This window comes from Vidua macroura, chromosome 13 (genome assembly GCF_024509145.1).
Source record: "Vidua macroura isolate BioBank_ID:100142 chromosome 13, ASM2450914v1, whole genome shotgun sequence".
Lineage (NCBI taxonomy): Eukaryota > Metazoa > Chordata > Aves > Passeriformes > Viduidae > Vidua > Vidua macroura.
The window spans coordinates 4650167-4670879 of record NC_071583.1 but is presented as its reverse complement, the minus strand read 5'-3'; the positions used below and the strand labels follow the sequence as shown (position 1 = coordinate 4670879).

Sequence of the window (20713 nt, the reverse complement as noted above, 5' to 3'; positions counted from 1 at the left end):
CTTGGCTTGCTGAAGATGTCTCTCAGATCTGAATTTAGTGTAAAAAGGAGTCTGGGTAGTTCAACTTGTGTTATCTATTTAGTGTCTCCTTTGTAGACATATTGCTGGAGACTGATGGGGAAAAAAGCTACCTTTTTGAATGTGTTGCTAGAAAAAGAATGTTTTTTGACCACAGTTACTTCACATTTTAAATGAGAAAAAGCTCTTACTAAACTTTGCTAAGTTACTTTAGGTAAACAGACTAAAGAAGAAAGACCAGGTGATCTCCTGATTTAGATGGGGCAGCTTCTCTAGAGTCAGTGCACAGCTGCTATGTGGAATTGGGGCTGCGGGCTCAGTGCTACCAACTTGTTGGTTTTAGGCTACTGAAATACTGACTAACTTCACAGAGTGTTTCCTGATGTATGGTGATGTAAAAGAACAGAGGCTCAGGCCCTGCATGATGATAGACTAATTCTCCACTGATGCAATCATCCAACCAGAACCGGAATGACTCATTCCATCCATAAATATCTTGAGGCCTCTGTGTGATCATTTAAACTCATTCACACCAACCTCATCTCATTTGCTTGAATGGCCTTTCTCCTGAGTTAGGATGATACATGTAAGAGAAAATCCAGGCCCTTAAAAATAAAATCATAATTAGTTTCTCTTAATAGCTGCTCTATTAAAAAAAGTCAGATCTTCAAAAAGTATATTAGCAAAAGACAATGTATCTAGGTACATTGGAGGTTTTTTCCCTAACTCAGCAGCCATAGGCTTGTTGCTGATGTTTCATACTTGCAATAGGTTTGTATTGGCATTTGTGTTCCCCATTTTTTATATTGCCTTCTCAGAAATTATTTTGTTTAAACAAGATTAGAACTACCAAAATATAGCTACCAGGTCTTGAAAACACTTATCCTGAAAAAGATATTTCTCCCCAGCACCTGCCACTTTTGTTCCGCTGTATCTTAAACCTGCTTTAGTTCTGAACCCTGATTTCACTGTTTCATGCTCCCAAAATATTAAAAGATTACATTCCCCATCGATTTACACTTTCCTCGGTTTTTACCTTCTACAAATGAGGCTTGGCCAAAATGTTCTTGATGAAATAAAAATACTTTTGCTTTGCTTTCTGTTCACCTCATCCTCGAGCAGGTGCCAGGCAATCTGTGGCAGCTCTTCTGCTACCTGAGAAATATTCAGATATAGAAACACCAGGCCAGCCTCTGTTGTCACAGCATGGAAAGCCAAAAATAGATGACATGAGAACACATTTCTTCCAATGAAAATTTTTGCAGCTACGTTAGTTCTTCAGATAAGCAGGTTTTAGTGTTGGAAGAGAATAGTGTTGGAATGAAGAATCTAGACTGTACATTTATAATATAAAAATAGTCTGTATAATATAGGCTTAATTAGATAGGGATGGGCATATTTGAATTTTCCTTCTTCCTGTGGTAAAGAATTGTGGCAACAGCTGGTCTTCCATATCAGGTATATGTTTCCTTCTATTAATATGGTTGGAAAGCCACAAAATAAGTAAGTTTCTTCAAAAAGCCATATTTGAAACATATTTAGTTTGCCCTTCCCTGATTTGCAGTGTGATTCAGGATTGTCCTGAAGGATAGGTTGCACAGACATCATCTTGTGTTAGGGCCATTGGCATGGGGGAATGATGGAATATTTTAAAGCTGAGGAATGATGCCGAAAAGAATTACAGGTGATGCAGATGCAAAGGATCTCAGTTCAGCTAGACCCAGTCTTCATGACATGAAAATCTCTGTGGGCTAAACACTTAGGTGTTTTCCTTCTTATTTCTCCTTAGACATCATTAAGTGACAGTGCCTGAAACACTTCCTAGGGCAGAGCATTGCCTAATCATCCTTGCTTGGAAAATATTTCCCTAACATTCACGCTGTGTTTCATTCTTTTCCCCAAATGAGTACAAGGGCAGATGTCCCACTGTGAAAGTAGAAAGTTATATAATGGGTAAGTAATTCCAAGTGGAGTAAAGAAGTCAGCACTGCAGATTCTTCAAATCTTGATATTTCTGGAATAATTTGTTTCCTCCAGGTCTTGGTGGTGCTGCTTACTTATGCTTTTCTTCACACTAAAGGGTCACATTTTGTTCTCTCATGTGGTTTTCTTTTAAATCAAATTACCCTTAAAGACACCCAAGGCTATTGCCATTTCACTTAGGATCTAAGTATGTTTGATGGATATCTTATTTATAATAGGCAGTGTCAGTGGTGCTAGGACAAGGGGTTGATTCTGCTTTAGCTTTTATGACAGTGCTAATAAAGTTCTCTGGTTCCCGGATAACATGTAACAGCCCCGTTACAGCAGTGCAAAATTATGGTTAAGACTCAGCTGGTGGTTATTGTCCTGTAAATGTTCAGCATATTTCAGTGGTGCATTAGCACAAAGTTGCTGGAGTGATGGTGATTTCTGCCATGGCCAGAAATCTGTCACACTAAATGCTCAGTGCAGATACAGGTGAAACGTTCCTGTCCCTGAAAACTTGAGGTCTACATAGACAACTGAACTATGGTGATTTTACAGATGATAAGCTGCAATGTGGACACTGATTTATTTTTTCTGAAGAACACAAAAGCAGCTCAGGTAAAGTCAGGTACAAAACTGTGTTCATTTGAGTGCTAAATGGATAATGAAAAGTCTATTTTTTTCTCCAGTTTTAAATAGTGTCAGCTATAGCCTTTATCCTCTCTATTGCTTAAAAACCTTTGCTTCATTTTCTGCTGTCATCAGGGAAAGAACTACGTTGATTTCACCTTCTAGGTGGCTTTCTGGCTGTGTATGGTGTATATTTTTAATTCCTTTAGGTTCAGTTTGAATTGTTCATAGAACACTTATGTAATTTCAGTGAAGGTTCTAATGTTCTCCCAAGAGAAGGTGAATTTGTGAGGGTTGTCATTATGCTTCTTTTTGAACAACCTCTCCCAAAATTTTAAGGAAGGAAAACCACAAAATTGCACTAAAATGGCAAAAAACACCTATATAAAACATTGCCTTCTTGTGAAAATAAGCAAAAAGCCTGTAACTACCTTGGAACTCGAAGTAGTCTATGGAGCTCTGTGATTTTTGGGAACAGGCTAGCCCAGTACAATTATCCTCTCTGTCTGGAGCTCACAGAACCCCTGTCAGTAATTTTTCTTTCAGAGGGATTTATTCTTTGCTGCATTAGTGAACGCAGTCAAACCCCAACACATCAGCAGAGAGCCCTGTCTCTAAACCTAGGTGCTGCTCCCTGAAAGCCAGAGGGAGTTTTGCCATCCACTTTGGTGAAAGTAGGAACAAGCCCTTTATTTGCAACTTAAAGCAAGTAGGTTAGAATTATGAAGAATGATTATTTAAAATAGCAATGATGTAATATCAGTGTCAATTCCATTATTTTAACAGATGTAAATTCGCTCTGCTCTTGAACTCTGGTGAATTTTAATGGCAATATTAAAGAGATACTATTAAGACTACTTAAAAGAACTATTTGTAAAAAGTGTCTCCAGTTAGGGGGGGAAAAAGTTTAAATTGCTTTTTTATTCAGTCTGCACAATTATTTATTGAAGGGTTTTGTATATTATAAATTAATATGCATTAGAAGCTGAAAAGATCACACAATAATTCCAGTAGTCATTGAATATGGGAAAGCTTGCACTGTTTAGACAAAGCAAATAGAGTCTTTATCCAGCTGGAGTTCAGGCAGTCTTCACCATAGTGAAAATAAGGATTTTATAATGTACATTATGGGCAACGTAGATGAAAAAAGCAGTTTAAGATCAGCTGCTTAAATAACTGTAATGTAAATTTACATACATTCCAAGGCAAGAGTCGTGCCAACAACTCCAGTGCTGTACCTGGCTAATGGTGACTGCTGCCTCTTCCCTGGCAGTCCAAGGGAATCTGGGATTTGGAGGTACTTACAGGACTCAGATCTAATTTTTAACAAAACCTGCATTCCAGTGGAACACTGATGGGAGAAGGAGGTCCGAGTGACCAGTCCTGGAGCCAGACCTCTTAAAATTTATGTACAAACAAGGTTATCACAGGCCAGAAAAGTAGATGTTGCCACTTTTCTTTCTTTTTTTTTTTTTTTTTTTTTAAGAGTGATAAAACAACAGAAGATGAGACTGAGAATCAGGGGAAGCCAGATTCTAACAATTCAGTACTGGCATTTTTATTAAGGGCTCATTTCTCTCATTAAAGTCAATGTCAGTCCTTTGTGATTTTTACCTCATCTACAGCTATTATTTTGGGTGCTAAAATTATTTCTGTTTATTTCTTGGCTATATGCAGAGTTCATTAAGAGGTACTGGGCACTGGAAACTGCAGTCAAGGGTCTCAGCTACCCATAAAGCTGGATATTTAGAATATCTAAGTATTCCATATACCTAAAGCAATCACATTTCTAAGTAATTGCTTCACCTCCACTCCTATTAATCACCTTCATGGAGCAAATAGGCTGCTTTAGTGGTTAAGTGCTGAAAAGGATTTGAGAACCTCAAGTGAAAAGTAAAAATTTGTCAGGTTTTTTTACTTCATAAGGGAAAACAAGGTGCCTGAGCAAAGCTGGACTTTGTGAATCATTTGACCTCACAACTGTTTCTTCTGAGTAAAGTCTGGGAATGCATTCTTGGAAGAATTCAGTTTTGATCATAGAGGAAATGTCTCTTTCCATTAGTTTTTATTTCCTTTTCTTGCTGCACACAAACTTGAACGTTACAGAGGGCAAATCCATCAAACTTTCTCTAATTTTCCTTTGGGAGGTGAATCAGGCTTCATCTTCAAGTGACAGTCTTTCAGGTGTGGAAAAAAAATGTCTTTAATTCTATAAAGCCACTTAACTGAGAACTCTAGGGTGACCTACGGGGCAGGAGAGAAGGTGGAGGGTGTATTTGACTGCAGCATCTGGTATAAACTCACATGCAGACAGATTTTGGCATCACTGCATATAAACACAATCTCCAAGGGTGGAAAGCTTTTTTTCTGTCAATGGAGACACACCACGACTAACTTTTTTTCCCCGTTTTCTCTGCATATAACAAGGTTTTCTACATTATGCAACAAACCACATTGATCAGCTGCTCAAAGTGCATCTCCTTGGCCACCAGGTCCCCCTGGCTGTGGCACGACTGACCCAGAGCAGAGGGGTCAGTGCAGCCTTTTTGCATCACAGTTGACCCAAGCAGCTCTAGCTCAGCACAAAGTTTTAAAGCACAGCCAAATGCAGCCCAACAGGCAAGGCTTGGAAGAGTTTCTCAAACCCTGTGCTGCCAGTTTGCTTGTAACTTATTGGTATGGTCTACACAGTGCTCTTGGGATTAATAAATATATAATCCCATATCCCATTACCACGCAGTGTTTGAAACATTCTCCATTAACAAAACACAGCACAAGCAGGTAAAAATATCAATGCATCTCATTAGTGGGTGGAGAATGGAAAATATGTATTATATTAATGCCAAGTTTTGGGCTCCTGGGAGAAGTTTAGGGGGTTGGGGTGGAGAATGTATTTCTCCAGGTGGTCTCAAGTGGAAGGATAGAGTTTCTTGACTACACCAACAATTAGAAACAGCGCAACACTGTAGCCAAGATGTGGCCTCTAATCAAAACCAAGGCATTCTTCGTCTTCTATCAGAAGCAGATTCAGCAACAGGCCTAAGCACAACCCTGACTTCAGGCATATGAGTAATTCTGGGGACTCTGCTCTTGAAATCTTGGCCTAAAGAATCGTATCTGATGTTTTCATTTTGTCAGCATGTGCATGGGTTGTTTTGGGTTGCACAGCAACCTGCAGTGTCCTGTGCTCTGATTATCCTCAGCAGTAATAGAGAACTTGAGTGTGACAGGAATGAAGGTGGGGCTAAAGTATGGGGGGATTGAAGCCTTGTGAAAAATAATACAGGAAAACTGTGTGTGATGAATCCATGCACTGCAGACCCACGGCCTGAAAACCAAACAGACCAAACTGCTCAAATCTTTGAGCAGCAAAATCTTTTTCTCCCATTTTATAGGAATGCTGGGGACTGAAATCAGCGCTGCAAAATACTGGGAGAGGAACACTGACATTATTAATTTCAGTGAGCAGCTTCTGTTCTCTAGGTCTTCATGGCTGACCCTCTGTTAAAACACCTAAGCCTGGGCATAGGAAAGCAGGTGTTTAATTTGTGTTTTGGGTCTGGAAGGGACCTTGGTATTTGCTGCACTCTGCCTGAAAGATGAGGTTCAGATGTACCAAAATCCTTTTATCCCTGTAAGGTTGAGCCCATGGCAGGGGGGTGGGAACAAGATGATCTTTTTAAGGTTTTAAGGTCGCTTCCATCCCAAAATATTCTGTCTCTATGTAGATCAACATCTCTTACCTGCTTTTTTTTACTTTTTAGTTTGAAACAATGAAACCCATAATTCAGTGGGTGGGTTTTTAGGGAAGCAGCTCTACTTGGTGTAGATTTAAAGGATATAATACACCTCCTCTTGTATAAATGCAAGCAGGTAGTAAATCCTATCAGGTTTCCTACCATGGTTTAGGATACCTTAGGCAAAACCTGGAGTACCATTTTTACCTGGGATCTTTCTAACTCACTCTTAATGTAGTGTTTCTGGAAAGTTCTTCATGGGGAAAAAAAGAAAAACAGCCAATGAAATTAGAAGCTTGGAATGGGAGGTCTGTTGGTTTTCTGCTCTCATAAATTGCCTGCAAAACACACGTGGCTGTTGAAGGGCCGTGCTGGGGGGATAATTCCCTTGGCAGAGCAGCACCACATGTTCCTGCTTGTCCATGTGCTCTGTGCAGCTGGGCAGTGGATCACATAACGCTGCCAAGGCCAGCTGGCCACCCCTGAGGGCCCCCAGAACTGTGAATAGAGTGGGCAAAAAAGGCCTCCCAGAGGCACAGCACTACCTGTGGGAGCAGGAATGCTTGAGCCAGCTGCCCAAGCCTTGTAGTCAAGGCCACTTGACAGGTGGCCATGCCTGGCCCAGGGATCTTAGTTTGTCCCAGGCTCATGGTCTCATGCTCAGAGCCTGGATGTCTGCCAGAGTGGTTAGGAGGTCACTGAGGGTGGTTTGGGGGCCGAGGGGAGGCTGAGGAGGTGCTGTGCCCTGCAGACCTAAGGGCAGCTCTTCATAACGTGCTCAGCATAACTGCAGCTCTCAAATGCTCTCGCTGGCATTGCACTGAAAAATCATTCTGTGTGCAGAAGGGGCACGTGGTGTGTGCACAGCTAAGATTCTACTGTTATTTGATTAACACAAGTTATTAGTTTAATTACTTTATATATTAACTGGTTTTCATTAATTGAGAAAAGTGTGGACTATATAATCAATCTCTTGTACTATCCATGCCCAGCTTTCCCAATACCCACACTCTTATGTGGCGTTGTGCTCACCCTCCCCACGTGTGATGTCCCATCCCTCGTGGTGTCCTGAAGCTCCTGCCGTGTTTCCACCTTGTCCATCCTCCTCCCTGTCCCTAGGTAGCCCAGGCAACGCCTGCCCAAGGGGATCCAATTAGAAATGAGGGCATTATAGAGCCAGCCAGCAGGGATATCTGGCTGTCAGAGGTGTGACCTTGGGAGACCACCCCTGTAAGGTTCAGCAGCAGGAGAATATGAGGAAGGAACTTTTGGCAGGCAGGATGAGAGTCAAGGGAAGATTAGGTTCGATGTGGCCCAAAAGACACTGCCTAGACATGTGCAGCATTTGTTTTCCCAGCGGTGATGGAGATGCATATTTGTAGTCCAACCATCCATTGCTTGCTGTTTTGACAAGTTCTTGTTTTCTGAAAATGTACAGAGATAAAAAACTCCAACTTGGGAAAATTATGGCATTGTACATATAAATCTGTTTTATTCTGTGTGAAATTTAAATGTAATGATCTTAATGATTTATGTAAAGTGAAATATTGGGTTTTCCTTTTTCTTTCTCTTTTAGCCCTGGTCTCACACAGGCATATTAATGATTATTTGTCAAAGTCACACTGTTTGCTTACAAGGTACGAAGCCTTTTTAGACACTATAATGACAGCTTTTGATTCACTTGATAATATTTAGAATAAGCCATAAAAGCCAATCTCTGAACGAACAGACCGCTTTTATTGGCTTTTAGTGCTATTACTGCTATCATAAGTGGTAAATTGGCCTAATGCAAGTAATACTGCTGTGTCATACTGTAAAAACCACTGCTGAGTTTTTATATTTTATTTATTTTTCATGAAAAAATTTCAAAGCATGGAAACTTTACTATCCTTCTACGAGTATTGGTGATTCCCTCCAAGTCAGAGCTGGGGAAGCTTCCACTGCTGTTTGGAATTTCTTTGCTCAGTGGTTACCATTTCTGATGGAACAGGGCTGATCATAAAGCTGGGGACCAAGAGTGTGAAGTGAATATCTTCCTAAAGCTCATGGGCTACTTATTTGTTTAAGTCATAAATAAACAAGGAAAATAAAAAAGATGGCTTAGCTGGAAGCCGAATTGGATATAGTTCAAATACTTTATGCTAAATTTTATATGCCTTGTTTTATAATAGCAATAGTATTTTTTTAATAGTAAGCACTTAAAATACCTGCTGACAATAAATTTGGTCACCACGTCATCTAGGCAGAATGATTACCAGGTGCCATAATTGCTTTTTCCTATGATTCTCTTGGCTTTCTTCCCCTAATCTTATCATCTCTTGTATTGTTTTACTCCTGGAATATAAGCATGGACTTCAGAGCTTCAAAATTAGCCTACAACTTCTTTTTCTTTTAATAAGGAAATCTGGTTTTTTTAGTATTTATAGATGAGGGAAACTGTTGAGAAAGTGAAACTGAAGAGACTTGAATTGACTTTTGAATTTTCATTCTTTTATCTTCCCTCTTCTTCCTCTTTTCTCATGAACTTTCATAGTAGATATTTTTCAGTGGTTGTTATTTGAGGGGGAAAAGTATAGTGGGTTTTAAATTTAGTTAAAACTTGAATATTCTGAAGAAAAATAAAACTTCATCATGGTATACTGTGTGGTTATTAAAAAACTAGTCTAGTGACAGAGAAGTCTGAGCAATAATCAACAACTTAACTTGGATGCATGCTTGAAATAATTATTCATATTCAATATGCTGTAGGAACAGGAAGAATCATATCCCAATTTAAATTCTGGCATCCAAGCATTTGTGGATACATGAAAGCATTTTGGCACAAGTTTTAGTTACCATGGGCATGTAACTAAACACAATTTTTGGTGCTAAAAGGGTTTAACTTCTATTTAAGACAACTATATTTACAAAGATCACAAAGCAGAAAGTTCTGTAAATCTGATGTCTGAGTTTTCTTCAGTTGGAAGATACTGATTTGACCTGTATCTTACTCTGAAGAGCTCAAGTGGTCTTATTTACCCAAAATCTACACTTCCTTTGAATTGCAGGTGCAGTGATATAAGCAAGGAGTGTTCCTGGTTGCATTTCTGCTGCAGTAGCATCTCCTTTCATTTGAAGCTGTTTGTAGACATATTTCAGCAAGAAGAACATAATCTGTCAGCAATCAGTTCTCTCATGTCTCAACAATATCATGGCAATGTTTGTTTTTCTGTAGAGCACAGCAGTGAGTGGTGCATCTACTTCTCTATATCTGGAGCCCATTGATGTATTCAGGGAGAAGTTTTTCTTCCTGGGCATATTTCTGTGCTCTGTGTATTCATTTATATGTGAGAGAAGACAACATTATCATGTTTAACTGCTGCAATCATAAGCACATTAAGTAGACAGATAATAAACAATCCATCTGAATTTATGATTAAGTTAATTGTGTCTGTGTTTTTCTAATGTGTTTATTCAGATTAAAGACTGAAATTAGAATGAGACTATATAATCAAGAGACCCTAAGAGACTGTTTGACTCCTATAAAATAAAAATTAATTTGGTTTAGGGGATAACAAAAATCTCTGCAACACTGAAATATCACTTAGGGGGTTAAGAGGCCTTGTGCAATTCTCTTCAAAGAGATGAATCTCAGGAGTAGTAGGAGTTATTAAGGAACTCAGCTGACACCGAGGGCTTCAGCACCTCATTTTTGCATGTGCCCTTCTGTCCAGCAGGCAGCAGGCTCCCAGGTTCAACTTTCTGTACAGTGCATGCAGAGGGTCAAGTGACTGGGACTCAAAAGGTGAGGGAATAGGTGAGGAAACAAGGAATTAAAGTTGGATGAGGTGTTGAATCTCAAACATTTTCCACTTTTTACTGATAGCTGAATACTCTCCCTGACAGGAGTTAGAGGCCATCCCTTCAGTCAGGTGTACTTCCCTCTATCTCTCTGGAGCAATGAGCTTTAAGTGGTCAGTCCTAACAGAGACACTTGGGAACCTTCAAACAATGATATTGCACAGACTGTCTGATATCTGGGGATGAGGGTCTTCTTCTGGAAGGAGTGAATCTGAGTACTCTCCTATGTTCATGTGCCCTGAGCCCAGACCTGAAGTCCCAGATCTAATCCCCAAGCTGTTCTGAGAAGGGGTTTGTGTCCAGGATTTTATTACTAGTCATTTAGAACAGTCACTTTTAATGTCTCTTTCCATTTGGACTTAGTTCTAAATACTCATTTAAAAAATAGATGGAAAATAACTCTGTTGAATCTCAGCTAACAAGAATATTTAAACTAATTTCACTTCTGATCATTTTTCCTGTAATATCTTTCAAAAGCAATAGACCACCAGCCTGCCCAGTATTTAGCCCATCCACACAGCACTTTGTCTTGAGTACTTAGAAGCAGCTGTATTTTAGAGAATGATTGTTAAACTTCTGTCAGATAAGGGGAGATCTATTTTTTTTCTCATAGCCTAATTATATTTAATCTGAATATTTCATTGAACTGCTCCAATAATAAGGATTTTTCTACACCTCTGTATGACTGTGACTGTCAGTTTGGCTCCACATACCAGTGTGTAATCTCTCAGGCCTATAAAACACTTCCTGAAAACTGGCTGTAAATAATCCATGATTATTCTGCCTTCTAACTCAAAGTAAATCAGGCCTGCACAGTTTTTGTTGTTTTGGGCTTGCACTGCCTCAGATCTAGCAGACCAGTTTGGCATTTGACCCTTCCTTCTATGAACTGAGGTGGTAAAATGAGCCATGGCTTTGTTCCTCCTGCTGCAGTGATGCCCTGAGATGATTAGTGCTATCTATTCTTAAGCATATTGGGACAAATCAGATCTTTTGCAAGCCAGTGCAGCTCTGTTGCTTTAATAGAATTATTCATCTCTTTAACACTGACCCTTAGGCTAAGATTTTCCATGCACCAGTTTGCCATCTTAAGTAGGAAGTGCTATGGAGGCCCTTGGACATGTGGGTTCTGCTTTAATGTTTATGTTGCTGAGATACTCAACAACTGAAGAGTATCTGTAGTGTTATTTCATGCTTTGTTCTACTGACACAATGATGGGCAAGATTCTGAATATTTTGCCCAAGTACAGCAAAGAATAGAGTTGGTCTGGAAAAATTCCAGTAGTGAATGAAACAATACATTCAGGTCTTCCCCAGCACTGGCAGTTGAATGAAATAAACTTTTCCTTTGTAGAACAAATTTACTTCAGGCAATCAAGCCTAAATAAACATTCATATATATTCTTACACTGGATATCCACACATAGGAGCATGACTTTAAACCTTTAAAACTTTAACACTATCACCCAGAGAAATACCCTTGTCTTTACTGTACATCCAAAGTCTTACATCTTCAGGGATCTTCCAGCTCAAAGGTCAAGGGCCCCTCAGTTTATAACACTGTAATTAGGAGTGGTGAGCTGGGACCATTGCAGATTTCATATACTCCCTCTCCATTGGAAGAGTCTTTAAATCTGCTGTTTTACAGCTTAAAGGAAGGGTTGTCTTCATTAATTCATTTGGTCATAGTCCTGAAGCTGACAAGGCATCTTCCAGGAATTTGAGCCCCCTGGGATCCTTGTCATCAGTTTTTAAATGCGCTCTTTTTTTGTGTGTGTGGTGTTCTTATCTGGAACCCGTCTGCTTGGATTAGAACATTCATCTGAGAAGCATTTGGCATTTTCTGTTACATGAAACTGAGAAGTCTTTCTTTGCTATCATTCTTCTATAAAGCTTTTCAATGCAATGACTTAATTCAGGCTGAAGGAAGAGAGTGAAAAAAGCTTCTGGACCCAAGTCAGCAAAATTCAGGAAACAAGTGTCCAATGTTGTACGTAAAATTGCATTCACTGACTTGTGAAATTTTAGGAAGAAATTCTAAAAATGTCATTTAACTCTATAAATGAAGGGATGCAAGTCAGATCAAAACACTCCTCTGAGAATAGTCTCAGCAAAGTAAAAGCCTTGTACGTTTACTCCAGTCCTCCCAAACCAGGGATAAAACTGGAAGGTTGCAAAAACTGGGAAATTCCCTGAGTGTCTCCAGGACAATTCTCTTTCTGCAATACCAGTCTCATGGCCTTGTGTCCTTCCCACTTTATTAATGCTTGTAAAAGTCTCTTCAAGCTCCTGGGTAAATGGGAGAGAAGTGTTCTTGGAAAAAGGCACTTTTGAGTGCGGCCATATAGAAAGGTTTTCCTCTTACCCCAGTACCAGGCTGTGGGAAGTTTTGGTGAAGTCAGGAATAGCCTGCTCCCATGGTGGGATGTACCATGAAGAAATGTGGCCCAGTCTCACCCAGTGGGACTAATACTGGAATAAGGTATTATTTGAATAATGCCACTACAGCCAGGTCTCTGATATAAGTAAATCTCTCTTTTCATATGAAATGTAGTCCTTTTAAGGGGTGAAATATAATCCTGAACAGAGGCTCTATTTACCACTTAAGCCCTATTTTATGGTTTAAGTGCTGACCTTGCACTGACCCTCAGTACTGGGCTGAATTTCACCCTACAGCAAAAATCTGCTAGCTGGAGCAGTGGATTAAAGAAATTGGGGCTAGACTTTTTACTATTTGCAAGACAATGAAAACAGGCTTATTTTAGACAAAAATGTTTCTGATTTATGAGAATTTTAGTGCAAAAAGGGGCTATTTTGGAGAAAGTCTTGAGATTAGACTTTCAGTTATATTTTTGGCAAGAGAGCAAGGAAGCCATTTCATTAACTTTTCACTGGAAGTTATATATGGAGGACATTTGTGTACACAGCTGGGCAGCATAAAACAGGAGGGCTTTGTGTGAAAATATCCTGAAATGAAATTTCATTTCTGTGTGACTTGGATCTGCGTTCCTGGGCTGCCGTGGCCAGTTTGGGATGAAACCATGGGAGGGCAGTGTGAGGCCCTCAAACATTTTTATTTCCCTTGCATTTGCAATGGATGCAGAAATAGTGAACAGACCACTGTGGTCCCTGTGCAAAATCAGTGTCACCTTTTATAGCTTTATGTCCGTCAGATAAGCTCCTGCCTGCTCCCACGTTTCCATATGGCTGTAATCACTGAGTGATACCAAGAGATTTGTTTGTAAGGAACTCCAAAAGCCACATGCTGGGGCTGGTGTGAATTTAGCTCTGCTTTGACCTCCCTCCTTTCCCACCAGATGGCTGCTAATCTGGCACTAAATCACTGCCGTGGTGGAAGGAGCCACTGGCCCATGTGGAAAAGGCAGGGCCGTGGCTGTGTTGGGCAAGGTGGGATCATCCCAGAGTCAGTTCCTTGGAATGCTGCTCATCCTTGAGAACTGCCTTTCTAAAGGCGTGTCTTGTGTAGCTTCCAGATTTTACAGGACCCTCTAATGACCATGTTGGGTTAGGGGCCCAGAGATTCTTCTTGTTTGAGGTGTGATGATCTGCTTGCTGCTCGTCGAATCACAGAATCCTAGAATGGTTTGGATTGGAAGGGACCTCTAAGGTCATCCTGCTGTGGGCAGGGACACATTTCACTACCCCAGATTGCTCCAAGCTCCGTCCAACCTGGTCTTGGACACTTCCAGGGAAGGGGCAGCCACAGCTTCTCTGGGCACCCTGTGCCAGGGCCTCACCACCCTCACGGGGAAGGATTTCTTCCTAACATCTAATTTAAATATCTCCTTTTTATTTTATTTTATTTTATTTTTTCAATTTTAAAACACCTCCCACTTTTCCTGTCACTCTCTCTCCATGGAGTCTTGTGAGTGCATGAAGCAGGAGGGGATGCAAGGCCTTGCAGAGGAAATTTCTCAAATATTACCTTCAAGTTATATTGGCTGTTCTTTATTTATACATGTCATATAATGACACTCTCATTTATGTTTTTGTGCTTGTCAGGGCAAAATGTGCATGAGTGTGGATAGCACATGCACTGAGGATTCCTGCTCCAGTTTTCCATGGCAGATAACTTTTGAAGTACTTCTTTGCTAATGACCCCATGTTTCACTCTGCCCTGATGCTTTGTAGGCACTGACATGGGGATCTCTGTGTCTCCATCCAAAACCAACTTCCATCTCCAGCAACTCCCCTTTTCTTCCCATGGGAGGAAGAAAGCACCAATAACTGTTTCCCCTCCTACACAAAATAGAAGTCATTGTCTGGTTTTGCTGCTGTATCCCAGGCTTTCCTTGGGTTGGTTCACATCAGTGTTAAGGTCAGACAAGCAGAGCTGCCTTTTCTCCAAGCTCATTCATACAGATTCTGGTTGATTTGCATGTGATGGTCTGATGCATACCCTCCAGATGCAGGATTTCTCATCTGTTGTGTGATCTTTAGAAATCAATAGTCCTGAAGAACATTCCATACTATCAGAAAGCATTTCTTCCTGCTGATAAGATACAATTCTAGCTGCCCAGCCGACTGGTTTTCTGTAATACTTTTGACAAGGCTGGTTTGGTTTCTGTTTTGCTTTGGGAAAATTCTCCCTCAGAATGAGGCTTTGATTTCTGCTCTTAGAGGGTTCACGACAGAAGTAAATTATCTTCTTCCAAGAAAGAGTAGAAGATAAATAATTGGCAGCCAGATCAAAATCCCCCTGCCCTGATTAAACAGTTTCTAATGCTGAAGGACAACAAAAAGTTATAGATACCTTATTTTGCTGTTGACCCACTGTACAACCAGTCCATGAGCTTTTACTTTGCAAAGCATTAGGAAAAACTGAAGTCTAGGAAAGACACTAAAACCACAGCCTAGTTGTTTATTTCTGATACTATGTGGTTCATTATTGTTTCTTTTAGAAGGAACAAATAATCAATACAAAACCATGAATAAAAATAACTTTTTCTTTAACACTGGATGCTAAAAGAACATATAGTCTTCTTACTGTGCCTGATGGAAACAGTACAAGTCTGTTCTCCACAATTCTTTGTTTATTGGAATGCCTGAAATCTATACATGAGGTATTTTTAAAACATTTAAACATAGAAGTTAAGCTTCTGCTCCAGACAATTTGTTTCACCATATTCTAAAATCCCAGTGCATACCACAGAAGTGCTTAAAGCAAAGAAACAACAACAAATTTTTTTAAAAACAAACTTCAATTTAAGATAAAATAATATTCTTATTTCAAGGAAAATTTGCTTTCCTTATGAGACACATTCAGTTACTGACTCAGCTGCTGTAGATCTTCAAGGCCCAATTCTGCTTGGTGGCACTTTGGAAAGGAGAAGTGCCAATAGTCAACATTTGGCTCTTTCTGAGAGATTGTAGTTCCTCCAAGCACAGAACAATCAAAACATTGCTAATGATCCTGAAACTCTGCATGAGGTCTCTCCTTAGGAACTGGAGGAATAAAACCTTGTGAAGTAGCCTAGCTAAGTGAAATGAGCTCAGGTAGCGTGCAGCTGTGAGGGATGTACCTGGCTCCTGGAGGAGGTCTGGACCAGAGGATAAATTACAATGTGGGACTCTGAGGGCCCTGCCACCACTCTTACCCTGTTCAGAGACGTGATAAAATCCTTTGGACTTTTCTATCCCTTTGTAGAGTCACAGATCTCTTGTGTTTTACTCTCTAGTAATGGAATAAATACTCAATTCAGTTACATGTTTGCTGTTTGCTCACTCAGCTTTATCCCTCTCTGGGACACTCAAACTAGAAAGTTTCTGCTTGCTGAGCTGTTGTTGAAGTTAACTGACCCCTTGCAAGCAGAGGACTTTGGGTGTCCAGTCAAGCCAAGTCTGCAGGTTGTTCAATGAACCCTGCTGGTCAGTGAGCCCTGCTCCAGGGGGAGCTTTTTATTCTGTGCAAATGCTGCAAAAACATGGAAGGCCACAAGGCAGGGACATTAATTCAAGCCTGCTTTGCTGCAAACTCCTTTGCAACTAAAAGATCTAACGTACAGCTAATGACATGAGCTTAAAATAGTGATGCACATCTTACAGATGATGTAGCAGTGGCTATAAATGTGTCTTTTGCCCAGTACTCCCATAGCTGGCATTTTCAAAATATGAGGTCACTTGTTGAGTCTTCCCAATAAAATTTTTTAGGAGTTCTATTTCATTCAAATCCTACTTGTCTGTAATAAATGCAATAAAGGGATTCTGCTATGACGAAATTTGCGTAAAGATGTAATAAGCTATGTTCTAACTTAGCAAATCAAATTTTATCAGCAAGAAATATATCCTAAGAAGATTCCTTCTTTATGGGTACAAACAATAAGGAAATATTTCTTTTTTTTTTTTTTAAGTAGCTTAAAAAATAGAACATAGTATTTGAAATACTGGTGTTTGTTGCAAATTATCTACTTAATGCCATTTCTTTTTCAACCTTTTAAACCTGAAATGTCCCCATACTTATCTTTTATAACTTGTATACATTTGAAAGTCTATGTTTCTATACATCCAAAGCGCTGACAACTGATGCCACTTTATTCTAAGGTAAGACACTGCCAAATCTGAAGATTCAGGCTTGATCTTTACTCATGTTTGAGAAAATAATTGTTAATAATAACTAATAATATTAATCCAATTCAGTAACAGTTTTAGTTACTAAAAACTTTTCATCAGAAGTAAGATGACCATCCATACTTATAGGTCAGGTCAAATAAAACTTTCCCAGGAATGCAAGGACATTAGAAAAATGCGCTTTCAGGTTACTCTAAAATTTGATAGTTTAGGCCTTTCTGTACCAAAAGAAATTGTATGTGCATATTGCGCAGAAGTCAAGCTATGGAATTTTTATGGTAGAAACTTCAGGCCACATTCAAGCCTATAGGCTATTTTCTGCTGCTTTTTTTTTTTTTTTTTAAGAAAAAGAGAAATGTCTGAACACAAACCTGTAACTAATAACTCAAAGTAACTTACCTTTTTTCAGCCAAGAAATATTTTGCTTTTCATGTTCAAAACTTTCAGCTGCTTTGATTTTAACCTTGTCTGTCTTGTCCTCTGACATCTGTGGGAGAGAAAAGAATTTGAGGATGTCAAGTTCTCTTAAAGAAAGTTTGACAGAGAAAGATATTCTCTGTTTAGGTTCCTGCCATAATAAATTGTGCATACATACACAGACAGTTTTTTCCCCTGCAGATTATTGATACTACATAATATCTGAGCCATTGAATTTATGTTCTGTCCCTAAATGCTTTATCAATATTACATGGTTGCTGTTTGCAGAGGGATGCTTTTGTAATGTAACTATAAATTACATTATGAAATAAATTATAAGCTCAAAGCATGGTGGTAATAGATAAACATATAACACATAGAATAGGTACGGTCAGGCTGAGGAGGAGGCATCCAGGCTGCCTGTTTATTGTGGCTCAAAGTTGCTGCAAAGCCTGCTGTCAGAGAGCTATAATTATACAAATAGTAATAAATATTTATAAAGGCAACTTGAACAAAGTGTACCCCCCACCCAAAAAAAAATCTTTACTGCCGCTTACAAATTTATTTACTGTAACGCCAAGAATCCCGAACAAGTCCTGGTACCTGAGGGCATTACGTGCACAGCCCCTGCGCTGTGGTTTGTGCTAGGAATAAGATTAGGCAGCCTGGGCTTCTCCTAACTGCCTTCTATTGCCACTGAATGCAGTTATCTCAAGCATTTCTCTGTTTTTACCTGGATCTCCCACCCGGGATCAGAGCAGCAGGGTTCAGGCGCCGAGGAGAGGAGCTTTTGGCCGAATCCCTCGCTGGGTGTTGGTGTCCAGCATTCCCACACACGGCAAACCGAAAGGATGAGCAGTGCACTCTCTGCCTGCCTGCTGTGTGGTGCCAGATTTGTCTTGCTGCCAGCATCAGCCAACTTAGTGCTGAGGGTTTGGGGTTTTTTCTTCCCCCCCCCCACTTTGTTGTTTGCATGCACTTCCAGAGCTGGGGAGGGAAGGAGGAGGGTAATGAGTATCCCAGCACTTGTGAAGTGATTAAAAAAAAAAAAAAAAAATCAGAAGCTTTTCAAACAGAAAAAAATTGGTTTGGAAATGTTATTACTGCAGTTCATAACCCAGTGAATCTGTGAGAGGAGGAAGAAAATAGGAAGGGAACCAGGAAATTAATAGCAACAAATCAGATAAATGTGTCATGGTTTTGGCTAAATATAAGTTAAGATACTGAAGGATATAGAAATTAGACACTAAATATCTATTTACAGCTGTCACTTTGGCAAAGGAATGGTCTCAGCCCGTGGGGAGCTGAGTGTTGTGACCCTCCCCAGCTCAACCCTTCCCTCCAGTGCCTCGGGGCTGAGTGGTCCTTGCTGGGGACAGCACAAGGCTGAGTGGGCTTGGCAGCAGCACAAGGGGGCAGGGGACCACCTGGGTGGGCTATGGAACACCTTGAAGGCACTACAAAGTTCAGTTTGTTAGTTGGTTTTAAAAATCCTTTTGCCACAGTTATGAGCAATATTGCTCTACTGGTAGTAGGAGTGGGGTGAAGCCTAAAGAGAATAAGATTTTAGGGTGCTCAGGCATTTTGTCTTTTCATATAGGACAAAAAAAAGTCACTCTGCTTCCCAGAACTGAATTATTGAAAGGGTTGGTTGTGGAATACGTGCAGAATTACTCATTTATCATACTTTTTAAGTGATATTTACAAAATTTCAAGCAACATTTGTCACCAGATACTATAATCCAGGATTCCAGTGCTTAAGTGTGGCCAATAAATAATAACATATTCCCTTTGTTATGACAATTATCTTCCTCTATTCTCCCATCACATGTCATTCTTGCTAGAAAAAAATGTTTTCTTTCTTTTTTTTTTAATCTCCTGTGCCAACCTGACTGAGATTCTTCTACCATCTTTAGCTAATTGTGAACTGCATGCTAAGTGCCTACTTACCTCTCCAAATTGCAATGATTAGTCTTGCATGGTTTGAAAACCTATTTTAAGCAGGGTACTTCAGAAACAATTGCAACCACGGTGGGGGGAAACTCTAGGGGTAGTATTTTAAGATTTTTGTTCCATTCTCCTTGGATGCAGCTTTGAGAATCATGTATTTTCAATTGCAGTTCCTCCTTCTCCCAGAAACACCTATTTTTCCAGGTTAATGCATCTGCAATGTTTTAAATTTACCAGTGGGGCTGGCTCTTCAGCTGGATTTGCCAGGCTGGGAGCTCCTGGTGGGCCCTAATAAAATCATCTGTGCTCCACACAGAGCAGTCTGAACCTCTCTGATTGTAGCTTGGACCTGGTGCGACTCTGCATTTCAGAAGCCACTGTTTAAAATGAAGATATGGGTGGTTTCCAAACTAAACTGGAGTGAAAATTCTCTAGTTCATCTGGCACATCCTCACTGTTTTTCTAGAGGTTTTGACAAAATCCTAATGCCTTTCCCAAAGAAAGTAAAACAGATGAGGAGAAAGCCCTTCTAAAACCACAGACCTGAAAACTGCTTGAGATAACAGCCCCTGAAGTCTTGTCCTTCAGGGGTTTTGTCACTTAAACTCTCTTTGAAGCCAGCAGGAGCCAGGATTGAGCCTGGACTGAGCCTCCGGGAATGTGAGCATCCAGTGGTGCTTGAAGAGAGCCCATTGCTGAATGTATCCCCCAAACCTTGACAAACACCCATTTGTCAACACCAAGCAAACGCAGACCTGACTTTCCATCGAGTTTTATACCTTTGTATTTGAGCATTAACAAAGGTAATGCAGATTAGTGCTCTGAGATGTCCTCTCCACCTGCTGTCCTGAGCTGCCCTGCAGGACCCCCGGGTGCTGGCAGCTTGCAAACCTACAGAAGTTACTGAGCATTAAATAACCCACCAGTGAGTTAAGAAAACATTAAATAACTTTCTTACTCTTTGTATTCTCCATTACTGATATTCAATTAATGGTCCTAATGTTTTCAGTCCAGGAATATTAAATGTAACCTTTCATGATCTTGATCAGCTCCAGTTTTCTACTGAGACATGTTCCTGTGTGCTATTTTTTGCTTCATTTAATTAAGTTATTTTGGATAAATGCATCAATATTTCTGTTTCCTAATCAATCTTAAAGTAGTTAGAGGAAAGGCAACCTTGCCATACATCCTCAGTAATGCCAGGCTTTGCAAAAGAAGAAAAAAACATTATGAGAGAAGGTTATTAAAATATTGAGTAAACTTGTTTCTGTTAAAGCTGTAATTGAATTTTTAAAGCCCTGGCCCATTTTAAACACTGAACTTTAGTTTATGGTTTGATAATTCATTTCACTTTCATTTTTATAGGTTTTATTTTATAGCTACTAAATATCTATGGGCCGTCCCATGTTCATTTTCCTTCCTGGTTGTGAAATAGGGTATTTAAATGGAGGATTAAAAATAAAAATCATAATGCCAAAATAGATGTGGTATCAATCAGTTCCCAGATAAATGTACTGTATCAAGTGCTTGTTGAGATTCAACAGTATATTTTTCTGGTCTGCTCA

General features: G+C 39.8%; 1 protein-coding gene across 1 annotated transcript in view; it reads right to left on the bottom strand.

The window, feature by feature from the left end:
• MDFIC2 (MyoD family inhibitor domain containing 2) overlaps nt 1-17988 on the bottom strand; it is a 42962-nt gene extending 24974 nt beyond the window's left edge. Inside the window, exons 1-2 of the mRNA XM_053989589.1 lie at nt 17932-17988; nt 17181-17268 (exon numbers count right to left, since the gene is read on the bottom strand). Coding sequence (XP_053845564.1) covers nt 17181-17268 — 88 coding nt within the window. The 5' untranslated portion in view covers nt 17932-17988. The remainder of the gene's footprint in view (nt 1-17180; nt 17269-17931) is intronic.
• Nucleotides 17989-20713: the final 2725 nt, after the last annotated feature.